General features: G+C 33.8%; 1 protein-coding gene across 1 annotated transcript; it reads right to left on the minus strand.

Annotated features, from left to right (window-relative positions):
• Positions 1-1,378: 1,378 nt before the first annotated feature.
• On the minus strand, positions 1,379-5,156 carry LOC133830361 (protein TAB2 homolog, chloroplastic-like). The gene is made up of 5 exons (XM_062260331.1): positions 4,244-5,156; positions 4,091-4,160; positions 3,471-3,642; positions 3,177-3,320; positions 1,379-1,489 (listed from the first exon to the last, which is right to left on the minus strand). Exons 1-5 carry the CDS (start codon positions 4,552-4,554, stop codon positions 1,389-1,391), a joined length of 798 nt encoding a protein of 265 aa, XP_062116315.1. The 5' UTR covers positions 4,555-5,156; the 3' UTR covers positions 1,379-1,388.
• Positions 5,157-16,418: the final 11,262 nt, after the last annotated feature.

The following is a 16,418-nucleotide window of genomic DNA, read 5'->3' on the forward strand; positions in this document are numbered from 1 at the left end:
GGCAACTCCCCAGTTTAGGGCAACAATGACAACCAAATTTCAGTTTAGGGTAACGTTAGTGATAACTTCTTAATTAGTTTGAACAAAAAAAAGTGCACGAATAAGAAGGAAAAGTCTCCATGACAGAAAGAGGGAACCAAGTGCAGGGAAAAATAAATCAAAGAAATGTTATGATTCGAATCAATGATTTAAATAATCTTCAGCGTTATCAACTACTCACTTCTTGATCCATCTGCAAGTTTGCCTCCTCCAAAGTTTGGTTTGAGTTACTCAGCCTTGAATGCTGCCGTTTATTGAAATAGTCCCAAATAAGTACCTGACATTTAAAGAAAGACTACAGTTAAAAAAAATTACTTTTGAATTAAATAAACAAAACTATACAACAATAACAACAAAATAAAAAGAACCTTTTCTTTTTCTACTCCACGAAGGCGACACACCCTCTCATAAAGCTCCCTTGTAGAGGCCTGAAAAAATAAAACATGTTAAAACATTCTCATTGCAGGAAATCTCAGAGACCTTTAAACCAAATAGAAGCTCTACAAAAGAAAATTTATTTGATACAACCTGTAATTAGTTTTTTTGGAAATTATATTTCAGCAGAGCTTAAGTGTAATACTACAACTAAAATTTAATTTTGTTGATATAAACTTTGAAACCTAAAGATTATCTATAAATATATACATATGAAGAACTACTAAACACTTAAAAATATATGTTTAGTTCAGCCACACCGAATAAGAATTCCCAATCAAATCACCACTCATATCAAGTTTAGATTAAGAATCAATACCCACATCACCCTACATACACATAAGTTAATATACAAAATTAACCATGCATTAATGGCCTAGTTAATCAGCATAAAAAAGGAGCAAAAGCATTAGTGCTATGTTTGGTAGAGAAGAAAGAAGATAGGAAAAGGAAAATATAGGAGAGATATAAAGTTGGAGGGAGGTATAGAAAGGAAAGTATATTTACTTCTTAGTTTTTTGGTATGTAAGAATGAAATAAAATTTTCTTATTCTAAAAATACTATAATATCCTTAAATTTTTAATATGCAATTTTTCTACAAAAAAGGGGGCTCCCTGATTAAACTACCTTAGACCAACATAAAGTAACAGATTAGCTAAATATATATGTAACAACAAAGATAATATATGACAACAAAAAGACACACCATAAAGAAAATAGGGGCCAAAAAAAAAAAGGAAGAGAAATATCTAAATATACCAAGACAATAGTCTTTCCCAAACTTGTTGGGAAGCTAGAACATAGTCACGTCCTTCCTCCAACATTCTACGAAGCTCTAGTTCATCACCATCACTATCTTTGTTATTTAGAACTATATCAGAATTATCAATCTGCCCGGGTCTATTTGCACTCTTTAAAGTAATAACATCCATATTTTGAGATCCAGAAGACTGCTCATCAACCAAAGATTCAGCCACGCCTTGCTTCGTATATCTCTGCCAGCTTGAAAACCATCTGTGCAAAAAAAAAAAAAAACAATATTAATGGCCAAATGAGATCTACTAAAAAAAATGAGTGACGCCAGCCCAATACATGCACTAGTAACTGTACTTGCTAATCATCTAAGAATTCTACACTTTTTAATTTTATATAAGAAGCATTTACTTTTATTTTAAATAAAGTGATAAATCCATGGAGAAGATACCGGATTAATTTTCCTAATCAGAGTTCTTCCATTGGTTTTTTTTACTAATAGAACATAAACAAGAATTGTCTATTGCTTTACCAGAGGTTCAAAAGCAGAATAATCGGCATGCAAGGAGCAAGATATTTGCTAAAATAACCAAATTAAAGTTAGAACTTAGCAAAATAATCTCACTCATTTTGCACTAAGCAACCATGATGATCGCTCAGCATAAATTATGGTTGCTCAAATGACCATGATGATCGCTTAGTATAAATTTATGGAAACTGAAAAACTATGAAATTATTATGCAAATAATATTTTTTAAACTTGGTTTACTGATAAAAAAATTTAAGAGTCATTCTTACAAATGACTCTTCAAAAATTATTTGCAAAATAACCTTTGTGGTGGCTAAGCAAGCATATTCTATTACACTGACCAGCTATTATGGTTGCTCAATGTAAAACCAACGAGTTCATTTTGCTAATTTCACTTTTTTACCTTGTTAATTTGGCCCAAAGAAAAAAAAACTCAATTTTTAATATAGTCAACAATTAGAATTTCATAGAGCTATTCTAGATGATACACCCACATGTACGAAAACCAGGATAACCCAATAAATAAGAACAGAACATATATTGCCTTCACTTCACATAAAGCAAAATTTTATGAAATTCTTTACTTGCACCAAGCAAAAAAAGATACCAGGCTTTTTAGTTAAACTAGGCTCTGAGAGCCACAAAATATTCGAAAACCTAGCCAAATATCCAATAGCCCACAAATAATACATGTCCATCTTGAAACTATTGCCCAAAAAGAAAGAAATATAACAACGAGTAACTAGAAGACTGGGCTTGCAAAAGCTAGTGCACTCATCAGATGTTTTGAACTTAATTAAAAAAAAATCAATTATATAAGTTTAGCATCTAATGGTTCAATATAAGCATACTTTGTTTCCATATGAACAATTAATTAAAGAAAACAATCATAAGTACATCCATAAATTCAAAACCAAGCATTAAGAACGCAAAGTGGAAAAAAGAAATCTACCTATTTGAAATAACGTAGTACAAATTGCCTTCCTTCAAATTCTTCTCAGATTGGTTGGCGTGGTTAAATTATTATAATAGAAATCAGTCAGTAGCCACTGCTTTTTCTCTTAGCATGCTTGTCTAAACACCAAAAATAGCTATCCATGCAATTTTTCTTTTTCTTTTTTGAAACTAGACACCCCCACCTATTGGGGTCTAAGAAACAATAAATAACTCGCTATGTAAGTGCCTAAGAGGGACTCGAAGCTCATATCTTATTGGAGCAAACCTCATGCTATAGTCAAAGAACTTAGTTTCTAAGCCTTGATTATCTGCTACTTTGGGAGGAATTCCAAATTTGTATGAAGAAAATGCTAGCAATTTATCGAATGAAACTAACAAAAGATTGAGGAAATTAAGGCACAGATCCTTAAAAGGCTGTTGGCCTGTTGCTTAGTGATGCTTTGTAGAGAACAGAGTACGCACCTGCTAGCGGTTTAGCTCGTGAAGAAGAAATAGCCAACCCTGGGATCAATGTGCCGTCATCAATTTCAATCCCCAACAAATCCAAATCTAAACTTGAACCAAATACAAGTTTTGATTCTAAGGATGAAATCTCCTCCCGAACAGCTGAAAACATGGGGCAAAACTTAGTATTACTTACGGACTATAGTCAAAGAAAGAAAGCTCAATACAAGAAAAGTATAATGAGAATGCTTGTAAAACATGTCAACATAGAATCAGTAACGAGAAAAAGTAGTACTTTTAGCTATTTCTAACCTGACAAAGGTAATTGGACAAAAGCCCATCTATCCCCAAAAAGATTATCCGGAAGTTCCATTGGGAAAGGGTTATCTAACGCGAGAAGTGGCTTAGCACCATTCTGGTAACCAGGATGACGAGTATATATAGTCTCAAATCTTTCATCCAACCATAACAGCAGTGATACACACTGAAACAAACAAACCATAAGAATGCTAGACAACATAGTAGAATAAGAAAGCTTCCCAAGTTCACTATGTATTTAGCTAATCTCACTCCAAGTTAGCTAAGTTGAAATTAACAGCTTTATATATATGATTAGTTGTATCTGTATACCTGTTGGCTGTTTGAACTGAAACTGGAGTTATGCACTAACTTGATAGGTTGTGACAGTCATTTTAAAGATGGAAACTCCCAAAACGTCTTTTGGGTTTATGAAGGCTTGGAAGATATAAAAAGAGAGCTTTGCTACTTAGTTCTATACACCAAAACTCATTCTCTTCATGCTCTTTGTGTTCATTTTATAACTTAATTTTGCCACTTTACATGCTATCTTTTTCTTGAAGTTGCAATATTACCATATATTTCTAACAACGTGATAGGAGAGCGTAAAGTTAAATAAAAAGAACTATGCATACCCTTTTACTAGGAACAGGTTTTATACCAAGCTCATTACAAGCCTTTGTTATAATTGTCTGCATTTGTGACCTGAAATCCAATAAAAAAAAACCCATGAAACTCATAACTCTAAACTGAAAAACTCATATGATTGTTGAGACCAATAAATATACCTGAAGTAGCGTATTTTATCAGGTAAAGGAATACCCAAATCTTCACTGATTCCCTTAATGGCGTCCTTCAAAGTAATACTATTGATCACATTATTGGGAAAGTACTTAGTATATTGCAATGACAAAGACTCATCACAAACCACAAGCTCCCAAAGCTTCTTCCCTCTAATATCAAGAATGGGTCTTGAGCAAAAATCAAGCTCCCATTCAGTAAGGCTGTTGGGATTCGTTTCAGGGTCGAGATAGCAGAGCTCGACAGTTGGGTCATCTTCTTCTTCTTCTTCCTCCTCAATTTCCACTTCTTCTTGCATCGAAACCGAGCTTCCTGAAACGGAACTCGACCCCCCGAAACGGCGTAGTTTTGGCCAGCTTCTGGGAGGGTTCGAGGAGAAACTGAATGGGATTTTAATGGGTTTTGTGAAGTTGGAAATGGGTTTCTGAGATTGAGTGATACTAAAATCTAAAATTTCTGGTAAGGAACGGTAAACTATTCACTCAAGCATCATTCAAGACAAAAAATCCAAATATACCCCTCAACGGCGTAAGCCTTATACCCAGCCACCATTTTCTTCCTCTGCAACTCAGGATCGTTCAAGCTCCAGCTTGGTGCACACTCGGGGCTCTACAGCGGAACGGGTGTAGAATCGTGCCTGGTGGTGGCTCGCGAATGGAAGTCGCATTGGGTCAAAGGCACGCAGAAATGGGCTCGCACCTGGGGTCACTTGGTTTGAGGGTTGGGTTCACGGGTGCCTGAGATTTAGAGCTTGGCTCGGAGAAAAATGGTTGTGAGGATGGTAGTTAGGTGGTCGGAGCTGAAGCATGGATTGACTTCGGAGACGGAAGAAAACGGGGGAGTTTTTCTGAAAAAAGAAGAAGGAATTAGTAAAAAATATAAGGCAGGCGGGTTCCCAAAATAAATTACAGCCCTTTTTTTTCCCCACATATATATATATATATAAATATACCATAACTCTTTTTAAATAGTATTATAATGATGTGTTATGGTAATGGGTATTTGGTGTAGTGTAAGCTCTCAATTATTTAAGTGGACAAAGTAAAAATTGAAACAACTATTAAACCAAGCACACAACACTACACCAAATACCCATTTCCATAACACATGAGTATAATACTAATGAAAAATTATTATGATATCCTTATATATATGTGGCAAAGTAATAGAAAAAAAGGCGGTAATTTATTTTGGGTGCCCGCCACTTGTAAAAGTTATATTTTTTCAGACTAATTCCTTCTTCATTTTCAGAAGAAGAAGTCAATCCCCTGCTTCGGCTTCGGCCACTCGTTTTCTTCTTCGGCCAATCCCTTGCTTCAGCTTCAAATCCTGGCTTCATATCTCCTCCATCCCTCAAATCTCCTCTCTTTCTCTCTCTCATCTTTCTCTATCTCTTGGTCACTCCGTTTCCATTCATTGGCCTCTCTCCCTCACACTGACGACATCGTGCCTCTCTCCCTCATGCCGACGACAAGGGACTCGGGATCTCAGCCTGGGAGAAGACGCTGCAGGGTAAAGCATCAGCGATCTTCGACGGGTGAAGAGTAGATTTGGTAATCACTCTCTCATTTATGAATTATTTCTTTCAGTATTTTTCTTTTTCTTTTGTGATTTTTTGGTAACTATAAACAAATTTTTTGCCTGGTATTTAGCTCTCTCTCTCAACTATTCTTCAATTTTATTAGATTTGGTGGTGAGGGATAGACGGTGCTTTGGTGGTGAGGGCTAGATCGGTGCAGGTGGTGGTCGAATGTGTCTTGTGCAAGGTCGGGGATAGATGGGGACTGAAGGGTGACGAATGGGTAAGATTTTTTCTCACCTGTTTTTTATTTTTTATTTTTTTGCAAAAGAATTAGCATAAAAATTTGTGGAGAAGCATTCTTTTGATTCACTCTAGAGTCATCTACTTCAGATTCTTATCACATTTTTTTCAGCCTTTTGAAGTTATTCATTTATCTATGATTTTGTTTTTTTTTTTTTATTTATATCTTATGGTAACAACTTTACATTTTCTCTCTTTCCAGAAGCGAGATGATGCTCGACAGTTTATGAAGTTTCTCCATCCGGATCTTGGTGTTGGTAATGCAGTTTAAGCTTGCAAAATTTAACTTTGCATATTATTTATGCAAATTCTTTTATTTTTCATCAGTTGAATGAGAAGCTTATGCTGATTGTTTATACTTTGGAATTCTGCCTTTGTAATTACGTGCAAAACTTCTTATGGAGCTGACTGCCGCATATATCTTCCTGAAAATCCTACAAGGAGGTTTAATAATGTTTATGTATGATTTCTTCTTCAATAATCTATTTACTTATGATATTCTCTGTTCATATCCTCTTGGTGTACTGTGTACGTCTTATATGTTGCAGTTAAGCAGACTTCTGACTTCTCTATGTTTATAATATTTTAATTTCTATAGGAAACACTTTTTGATGAATTCGTTTTAGCTCATATTATTGGATGGTGGGGAAAGCTATATTGCTTCGTAATCAGCCTCTTCTTTGGGTGCTATCAATTGGATTTGAGATGATGGAGGTTAGTTCTTTGACAAATATAATATGTTTTATTGTGTGCCTTTCATAGTTTATTTAAATTGGTTCTTCTTTCTCCTTCTTTGAGCGGAGATCAAATGTCTTTTATGTTTCCGACAAGTGTGTTTTGAGTGCTTTGGTGGTTATGGCTGTATATTAAACCTTATCTTGGCATTTTCAGCTTACCTTCCGTCACATGCTACCAAATTTTAATGAATGCTGGTGGGACAATATTGTTCTTGATATTTTGATCTGCAACTGGTTTGGTGAGAACTCAATTTATTAACAATTTTTGCTTATAAATTGTTGAGCTCTATCCGTAGCCACAGTATTCAATTATTTCTTCTACAATATTAAGCAGATTGTGGCTATAATTTTTCATTGTCTGCTATATGAGCTTTCTGTGCAAATTATGACAAGTTTCTTTTGGTGTGTATGTTGCAGGTATCTGGGCAGTTATGCATACTGTTAGGTACTTTGGAGTTGTGTATTCTATTGCAATAGAATTGTTGAAATATTTTCTTGGGCTGTTGTTGTAATTTGGAGTTGGATCAAAAAGAATTCCGTAGGTGAATTGTTTGGTCTTATTGGATTCTGATCTGGAAGTTGGGAATGATTCTTCTTTTGGCTAAAGAATCAGATCTTTGTTCTTTATGAACCGTTCGATACTTTTGTATGTTGTATCTATTTGTTATTTTGTTTTGAGATAAGGAAAATTCATTATTAGTTTTCACAATAATGAAAGCTCTTTCCACTAATAAAGAAGAAAACTTGGTCATGTTTGCATGTATTTGTTGTAATTATGATATTCTTTTGCTTTTGTTCTTTGGAGTTTCTTAGGAAAGTGTATTGAATTGATGATCTTCTCATAGGTATTGTTTTAAAGAAAGCGAGAATGACTAAAAAAGGGCAAGGCAATTCAAATATAGCAAATGGGGGAAGTGATAGATACACTTGTAATTCTTTCAGGTGACCTTGTTCAAGTTGTTGCAAAGGTATGAGATTTGTGCCATTTGTTTATTTCTTGAGATCTTTAATGAAGAAAAAGCCTGATTTTTTTTTATAATATGTTACCTTGTTGATGCTATTTAGGGGGTTCAGCTTCCAGCTGATGGTTATGCTGGGAATGCGGCTTGTAACAATGCTGAAGCTGTTGTGGAGTCTATTCCTTCTGCAGAATTTTCAGTGAATGATGTTGAGAAATCTATCAAGTCCACTGTTTGTAGAGAGAATGGTGAACCGTTAAGGTATTGTGTATTACTAAATGAGTTCTATGCAAATTTTTGGCAGTAGATCCTGTTGTTTATTTTTGCTATTATATATGAAAATAAATAATGTTTTGATAACTTTATCACCTCTTCACGCCCTTGTGATTGTACACCATCTTTCTTTCCAACAGAGGACAATATTTGTTTCTTGTTACGTACCAATCCATGAAAACATTATTGAAACTTGTGTAGCATCTATACTGTGGTATTTATGAATGTCATGAATGATGATGAATATTGGGTTTGTATATTTTCTCTAGAATTTAATATGCAATCGTCCTTTAGGACTAGTCTCTGACTTGTGCTTGTAATGGAGAGGAAGAGACACTCAGCTTGGTTTTTGTTTCCTTTCATTTCGGGTTTTAGAATCAGTTAGTTTTATTGTGCATTTGGTGGATATATTTTGTTTACGAAAAGTCTAGAGACCTGGTTTCTCTTGTGTTGCTTTATAATATTTCAGTTTTTTATCACTGTATGCCTATTATGTATTCACATTTTCTGTGTTTGGTATGTATGATGTGATTATGTCATGGTGTGCTATATAATTAATTTTACTTTAAATAGCAGTAAAATGCTAAAAAGGATCATGCGAATGGATTTCTTCCAAGTTTGATGCCCTCAAATGCTAAAAAGGATCATGAGGGGAGAAATGTTGCCGAGGTACTTTCTCCTTTCTACATAATTATTTAGTTGTATGTATATTTTTACTATGCTTTGTGTTAAGGAAAAAATTGGCTGGATTGGTAAGTTCAAATAGAAATACTAAAAATTGGAATGTATATACTGAAAACTTAGGAATTAAAAGGAAGGAAAATGAAAGAGAGGGAGAAAAATAGGAAAGAAGAAAAATTTATGAAGTTTGGAATTAAGGAAATATTTGAAAGTAAGAGCTATAGTTCCAAGAAATCCTTTTCTCTTTTTCCTCCTATGGGTTGACGATGGTTCTTGGTTGTGGACGAGCTATTCTAATTATTTTTCTTCTGTTTGGGTTTGTGTTATGCAGGTTTGTAGGCGTGATGGTGGTGGCGGTGAGGGTTCGTGGTAGTGGCTCAAAGGGCAAAGGGTGGTGTCTTCTTCATATCAATGTCTGGGTTGTTGAGTGATGCCGAGATAAGATTTTATTTTCATTTAAAAATGGGTTTGTAAATTTGATTATTTTACTTCTGAGAATAACTTGTGTGTTTCATATTTCTTTCTGGTTTGAGTTTACTAATTATTTTTAAAGATTTATCTATGGTTGAGTATGTTAAATCTTTTATTTTGAATTTACTGCATATTTTTATTCAAATGTATGTGTTTTTTCATAAACACATGTTTGCATAATAATCTATGAAGTTTTTTCTGATTCTCTTGATGTGATAATGTGTGCATAGAATCAGTTTGATTAAATTCCTGAATGACTTGTATTTTCTTTAACACATTGCTTCATCCTTCCTAGTAGTACACATTGCTGCTCTGTTAAGTCTAGACTTCATTTGATGCACTTGTTGCTTTTTTTAATGTTACATTTGAAGTCTGTTAAAATAGTTAAGATAAATGTGTGTTGGCTTGGTGTGATTATGTGTAAATTTCCCTGTCAATTTACTTCTGGAACTTTCATATCTTATAAAAATTATCTATACATATGCATACACACTTTCAAAACTTGCAAGCCTACTGGTACACATTCTGCATTTTGGCCACTTTACAGTAAGTTAAAGTCACTAATTCTTATTGCAGAGCTTGGTGATTTTTCATTTATTACAACAATTTTTTTTTTCTAGTTTTGTTGATTAATGACTGTTTCATAGTTTCTTCTTTGGTTTTGTAAGATTTCTTGCTGAATTATGATTGATTTGGAATTTCCAATCAATGTGTTTTATGTTTGTTTCATGACTATTCTTTGGGTGGCCATTATTTCTATCGCAATGGTGGTTTCATGCCATTTTATTGAATTATGATATTTGCCTAACAATGTCTTCTTCTTTTTGAATGTTTACAAGTAAAATGTGCTAGAATCATGTATGTTTCTTTGACTTATTATTATATTTTTTTTTGCCTTTTTTATTTATTTGTTTGTTCTTTACTTGTGGTTTAATAATATAGACTTGTGCTCGGTTTTAATATCTCTATAGTTCATTCTAGTTAACTAGGAGAAGTGGTATTAGTGATGTGACTCCATGGATTTTGGTATTATGAAGTAGAACAAGTCAATATTTACAGTAAGTTAAAGTCACTAATTCTTATTGCAGAGCTAAAACAATGACATTATTTTGAACCTTTATAGTCTGTTTAATAAAATATGTAATTGTCTGTTCAGTGATCCTCCCCCCTCCAAAAAAAAAAATAGAACTCTGAATGAATAAAGTCTGTCTAGTCAACTTATTTGGTTTAAGTGTGAAAGTGTATCTGTTAGTATTTTATTTTTATTTTTATCAATGCTTTATTTGTGTTATTTATTTTCTCTTTCAGCTTGGTGGAGGTTATCTATTTGGGTTGCCTTTGGGGTTCGTTGCTGATTCTATTGGTGCTACAACTGCATTTATTCTTGGTAGAACAGTGAGTATTGTAGACCATAGTTTTCTTTAAGGACAATTAATTTTTTACTTTTCTTTAACTAGATTTAAGATGCTTGCAAGTTGAAAGTGCTTGTCATATATTAGACCATATTTTTCCTCATTTATTGTGTTTAGTTTTAATATTTGATTATAGATGCTTGCCTTATATTAATCCCCACCCCACCCCCGGATTGTTACCATATATCTAATGTTTTCCACAGTTAATTTGTTATCACTATAGGCATCCATTAGGTGTACTTACCCATCAATCTTTAACTAGCTCTCATTCTTGTTATAGGTTGGTGATGGGATGGCTTAGATTCTCAGAATCTCAAAAGATACTTGATTGCATAAATAGGCCAAGCACTGTAAGAATGGAGGATAAAAATATATTTTATTTATAATATATACATATATATGTTTGCTCTGGAATGTATCTTCTTCCTTCCTCTGTATTTGAGTTCTATCTCTGCCTTTGGTTTACTTACAGGCTCACCCAATTCCTGTTCACATTGAAGAAGTTAAAGGTATCCAGACCCTTGAGAAACATAATTTAGATAATAACTTAGCTTAATGCTTAGAAGCTCTATTTGACAATGTTTTCTTTGCCAGTGTAAACTCTTAATTCTTGGATGCATCTTATGATAAATTTGCTCAAATAGATAGAATTTTCCTTTACTCTATCTTGAATATGTAGTTAGTGTTGCCCAATACATTCTTGTTGTGGAGAAAGAATCAGGTACCTTTGGCCATTCATGTTGCTTGGATTACTAGATGCATTTCTATCAACTAAGCATGTATTGTTTGATTTTGGCGTAGTGTTCCAACGATTGGCAAAAGTTTTCTTCCTTTGACAGCAGAAGGTGAGAATGCAATGGTCTTTCACGAATGCCTTTCTTCCAGTTGTGATCTTAACCGATGAGTTATGTCATTTTCAGACAAAAGGAAAACTGAAGCCGTGTTATCCTCTTCATATCCTAAAGGTCAATTATAAGACAAGGAATTCTCATATTTATCATAAAAAAAACTTTCTTTCTTTGATAAAGCATATATATGAAGCTATTGATAAAAAAAAAGCTAGTTTGATTTATAATTTAGCTTTATATGAAAAGGGTATGCGGAAAAAGTTACAAAATGAGGTAAAATTAATGTAGAGGCACATATCAAGGACTCAATAATGTATGACTATGAATTATCATTATCAATGCCCATGTAATATCTATCTTTTTTCACATAATGGTTAATCATTATAATAACAAGCAAGTTCTTAGAAGAAATCCACACTTGAATAGTCTTAATCAAACTCGTGGTATAATTAATAAAAACACTAGTGATTATCTGGTAGTTATTGTTGTTTGTATTTTCTTGTTTAAATTGTATTGATTATTCATACATTGATCATTCAAATCATATAGGCATGTACAAGCATTCATGAGTTTGTTCATTTGTTAGGCATGATTTACTTAGATTTGCAGTTATAACTGTTCACGACCTCTATCTTATTTCAGAGAAAGCAATTTAAGTAGTGGCTTTATTATTCAGGAACTTGTTGATATTGATTCTAATCATTACTAGCCAATGCACATTTATGGCTCCTAAAACCAAAAATAAATATCAGTTGTGACTTTGCCTCAATGTATTTTATAAGATGTTAATAGAGAGAGAACCATATCACCACCAAAAAATGTTTATGAAAAAGTGCAAGTAGTACGAACAAGGTCTATAGACTCTATACGTATTGTTCGCACAACATACCAGGAAATTCTGTTTAGCATCACAGGTTGTTACTACTCATTGAAAATATTTTGCTCCTGTTTTCTTTTAAAACCCTTGTTGGATTGGTGCCTTTTTTTAGGTGACAAATAATGAATTTGTGTCTAAAAAAATGATGGTTCTGTTTCTTGAATTGCATGTCATACCATTCAGTATTTTGTTAAAGCAGCCAAGAACAGATGACACTGCATCTGTTTTTGTTTCGTTTTGGCAAAGTTAATCCCATTGCTTATTGGTCTAATTGGTATGAAGCCAAGAAGTTCCCATTCATTTCTTCCCACACTTTTGACTCAACTGGCCATCCCTTCAACATTTCCAGGTTGTTATGGAGGGTTGTCCTGTTTTCTGATCTAGTACATGTTTGGTTTTCAGGTTGTACAATTATTTTAGTTAATGCTATGCTCTCAGACTACATAATTTGTTTGCTTGCTATTTTTTTATTTTGCTGGTTTGTTTTCTGATTATTGTCTTGAATAATGATTGTTCATAATGAAGATCATTTTTCAGTGTTCAGATTTAAAAAAAAAATATCAAGTATATGGTTGCTTAGTACTTTTTTCTAATACTAAGAGTCTAAGACCTCTACTTTTTTGTCTTCAGTACACTCCTGCAATAGATATTTGGAGCATAGGATGTATTGGCTGCATAATGATTGTCTTTCAGGGTCATTTATTGATAATTTTGTTGATTTTTCATTGGTGGTTCTATTAAAGTTGACATTTGTCTTTTTCTTTGTAGTTTTTTGATTGGATTTATTGCTTTAAATTTTTCAGGAATCACTTTGCTGTCAGTTTTGGGACAGAGAAAGTTTTGTTGATGGTCCTATTCAGTGTCTTCTTTGTAGCCTAGAAGGTGAATTTCCCTTCAGGACTGTGGAACTTATTCGCCTCTTATGAGATATGAGATTCGATGGATCTACCCTAGAAATAATAGTATCATTCTAAATGCTTTTGTAACTCAATTTTGAAAGCTTTGTGTTGGGCAGCTGTAGAATATTTTGTGCGGAATATTTAAGACTCCTTGAATACTTAAATAACATTTTTTTGTTGATGACAGTGTTGAATGTTTTAAACTAATTTGTGGATTGTTAGTACAATGTTGAATGTTTTTACTTTTTGTTATTTGAAAATCAAGTTCATTTGATGATGCTAGTATATATTAGAAAGCTAATTTTAATTATATAAAAAAAATTAAAATATAATAGAATAAATTAGTGTTATATAAATAAAATATATAATTAGAATTTAAACTTATCTAAATATTAAAATAATACGAAAATTGTGTTATAATATCTATTACAATAACACTTTTTATGCAAATAATTATGTTATGCAAACTTCATTATATAACACAAATAATGTGTTATACTAAAGTGTAGTATAACACAAAAAATGTGTTATACTAAAGTGTAGTATAACACAAATTTATAAGTATTAAAATGTGTTATATAATCGACTATAAATAACATAATTAAACACTTATCTATATATTAAAATAACACAGAAAGTATGTTATCGTTGACAGTATAATAACACATTTGTATAACAATGATAAAGTGTTATGTAAAGTACCCTGACCTACGATAACATAGTCGGTCTTAACACATCAAAAAGTGTTATGGTATGTTTTGATAACACATTTTCGGTGTTATTAAAAGCATTTTTTCTTGTAGTGCAGATTTTTATAGCTTTATTCCTATTCAATTTATATAACACATCATTCAATCATATTATAATTGGCTAATCATTGTCAACTTTATTCAATGAACACTCTAAACAAAAACTAAACAAAACATAAAAATAAATATAAACCTAACAAAACTTAAAAAAACAAAGATATCTACAATGAGCAAAGCAATAAAAATCAAATCCCTTCCCCCAAACTTAATCTAAACATTGTCCCCAATGTATAAATAAAAGAAAAGGAAAATAAAACTTCCCTGTAATCCAATGCATTGCTCCATTGTAGTCACTCTCATTGCTATCCTCCTTAGGTTGCCAATATAAAGTTATTCGTCGACGCGTCAATAAGTGGTTGACGCCCATAATAAGCGTCATATAAGACAACTTGAAGGTTGTCATTGTGAATGCCCTCAAGCTTGGCTAGATTTGGAATTGATGAGCTCCAATGTTCAACTTGACTTTCTTTGGAAATATAAGCACGATGGATGCAAATGAATGATTCTAATGGAGGTGGAGATGGCGGTGGCCTATAAGGATCGTCATATGTGTACTCTTCCATTACCATTAGCTCACTATCTTGAGGATCGAGTACTTGTTGCACCAAGTGTGATGGTGGATTTAGCCTTTCTTCACTACTTTGCTCAAACAATTTATTCACATCTTGGGTAGAGATAACATTTGACATTGCTATTTTCTCTCCTTTTTCTTCGTTACTTTGGCTTGAAGAGGGCTCCAATTGATATTCAAAATTTTCCATTGGTAACTCTATCTCCTCACCACTCCCCAAATTGACCTCCTCACTTTGTTCTTTCCTCTTTGAATTTTCCTAATTCCTCTTTGAATTTTCACATTGTTCGACTGGGGAATCTGCTCATTGAGAGATGTGGGGCGTGGGCTGGGTCTGACGATAGCTTGGGCTGGGTTGAGGAGAGGAGTTTCGGCTGGGGTGGTTTGAGGGGACACGGGCCAGATGAGTGAAAGAGAAAGAAAGAAGTGAGGGCATATGCTAAGTTGGGAAATTGTCTTTTAATTTCTCTGTTTTCTTGATATTTTTGCTTTTTTCTCTGTTTGCTTTTCTCTGACCCAGCCAAGCCCATTCCAAAGAAAACCTGAGACATCACCAGAAATTTTGACTCGCCAAAGAGGTCTTCTTGCTAAATTTCATGCTGTAGCAACTTGGAAAATTTTTAACTTGCTTGCCAAAACTGAATTCCTTCCCCAAGCTGAGAAAATCAGTAACTTTCAACCCCAAAACTGCACCAGTGCATCAAAATCAAGATTTACCCTGCCTCCAGTGGACCTAAAAAATAAAAATAAAATACAGCAACACTAAAACAAAAATCAATAACACTAAAGTAAAGAAAATAAAATTTGAACTAAGTAATATAAAATATAACTATATGTATATATATTTTTATCCTGCTTTTTTTTTTCTTTTCGTTTTCTTGTTATATATACAGGTATATTTACATAATGACTTTCTTGAATCTCTCTCTCTCTTCGGGGCTCCCTTAAAATAACACAATGAGCACAAGGCAACCCGAAGTACCATCCGCTTCATGCATCCTCCAAAGTAATGGAGGTCTTCGCTCGGTTGACCTCTCCTTCCCAATAGTGCTTCAGTCGCTGGCCATTCACTTTAAACTCTCTACCAGACTGATCTTCCCTTACTTCAACAGCCCCATGAGAATACACCTTGATGATTGTGAATGGCCCCGACCACCTAGACTTCAATTTACCAGGAAACAACTTCAGCCGTGAGTTAAAGAGCAAAACTCGCTGTCCTTCTTCAAAAACCCGAGGTTGAATCCTCTTATCATGCCATCGCTTAGTCTTTTCCTTATACAACTTGGTATTTTCATAAGAGAACAACCTCATCTCCTCAAGCTCATTCAATTGCAACATGTGAGCTTCCCCTGCAGCTTGGAGATCCATATTAAGCTTCTTAATGGCCCAATAAGCTCGATGCTCTAACTCCACGAGCAAGTGACAAGCCTTCCCATAAACCAAGAGGTAAGGGGACATTCCCAATGGTGTTTTAAATGTAGTTTGGTAAGCCCAAAGAGAGTCATCTAATCTTTGAGACCAATCTTTGCGAGACGGATTAACAACTTTCTCTAGCACACCCTTGATCTCTCTATTGGAAAGCTCGTCTTGACCATTTGTTTGAGGATGGTAGGCAGTAGCGATCTTATGTTTCACACTGTATTTAGCCAACAAGGTTGCCAAAATCTTATTCACAAAGTGGGTGCCCTCATCACTTATAAGAGCCCTTGGAGTGCCAAAGTGGGTGAAAACATGCTTATGTAAGAACTTCATGACCACCTTGGAATCATTGGTAGGACTCGCCACTGCTTCAACCCATTTAGA

The sequence above is a fragment of the Humulus lupulus genome, chromosome 4, assembly GCF_963169125.1.
Source record: "Humulus lupulus chromosome 4, drHumLupu1.1, whole genome shotgun sequence".
Taxonomy (NCBI): domain Eukaryota; kingdom Viridiplantae; phylum Streptophyta; class Magnoliopsida; order Rosales; family Cannabaceae; genus Humulus; species Humulus lupulus.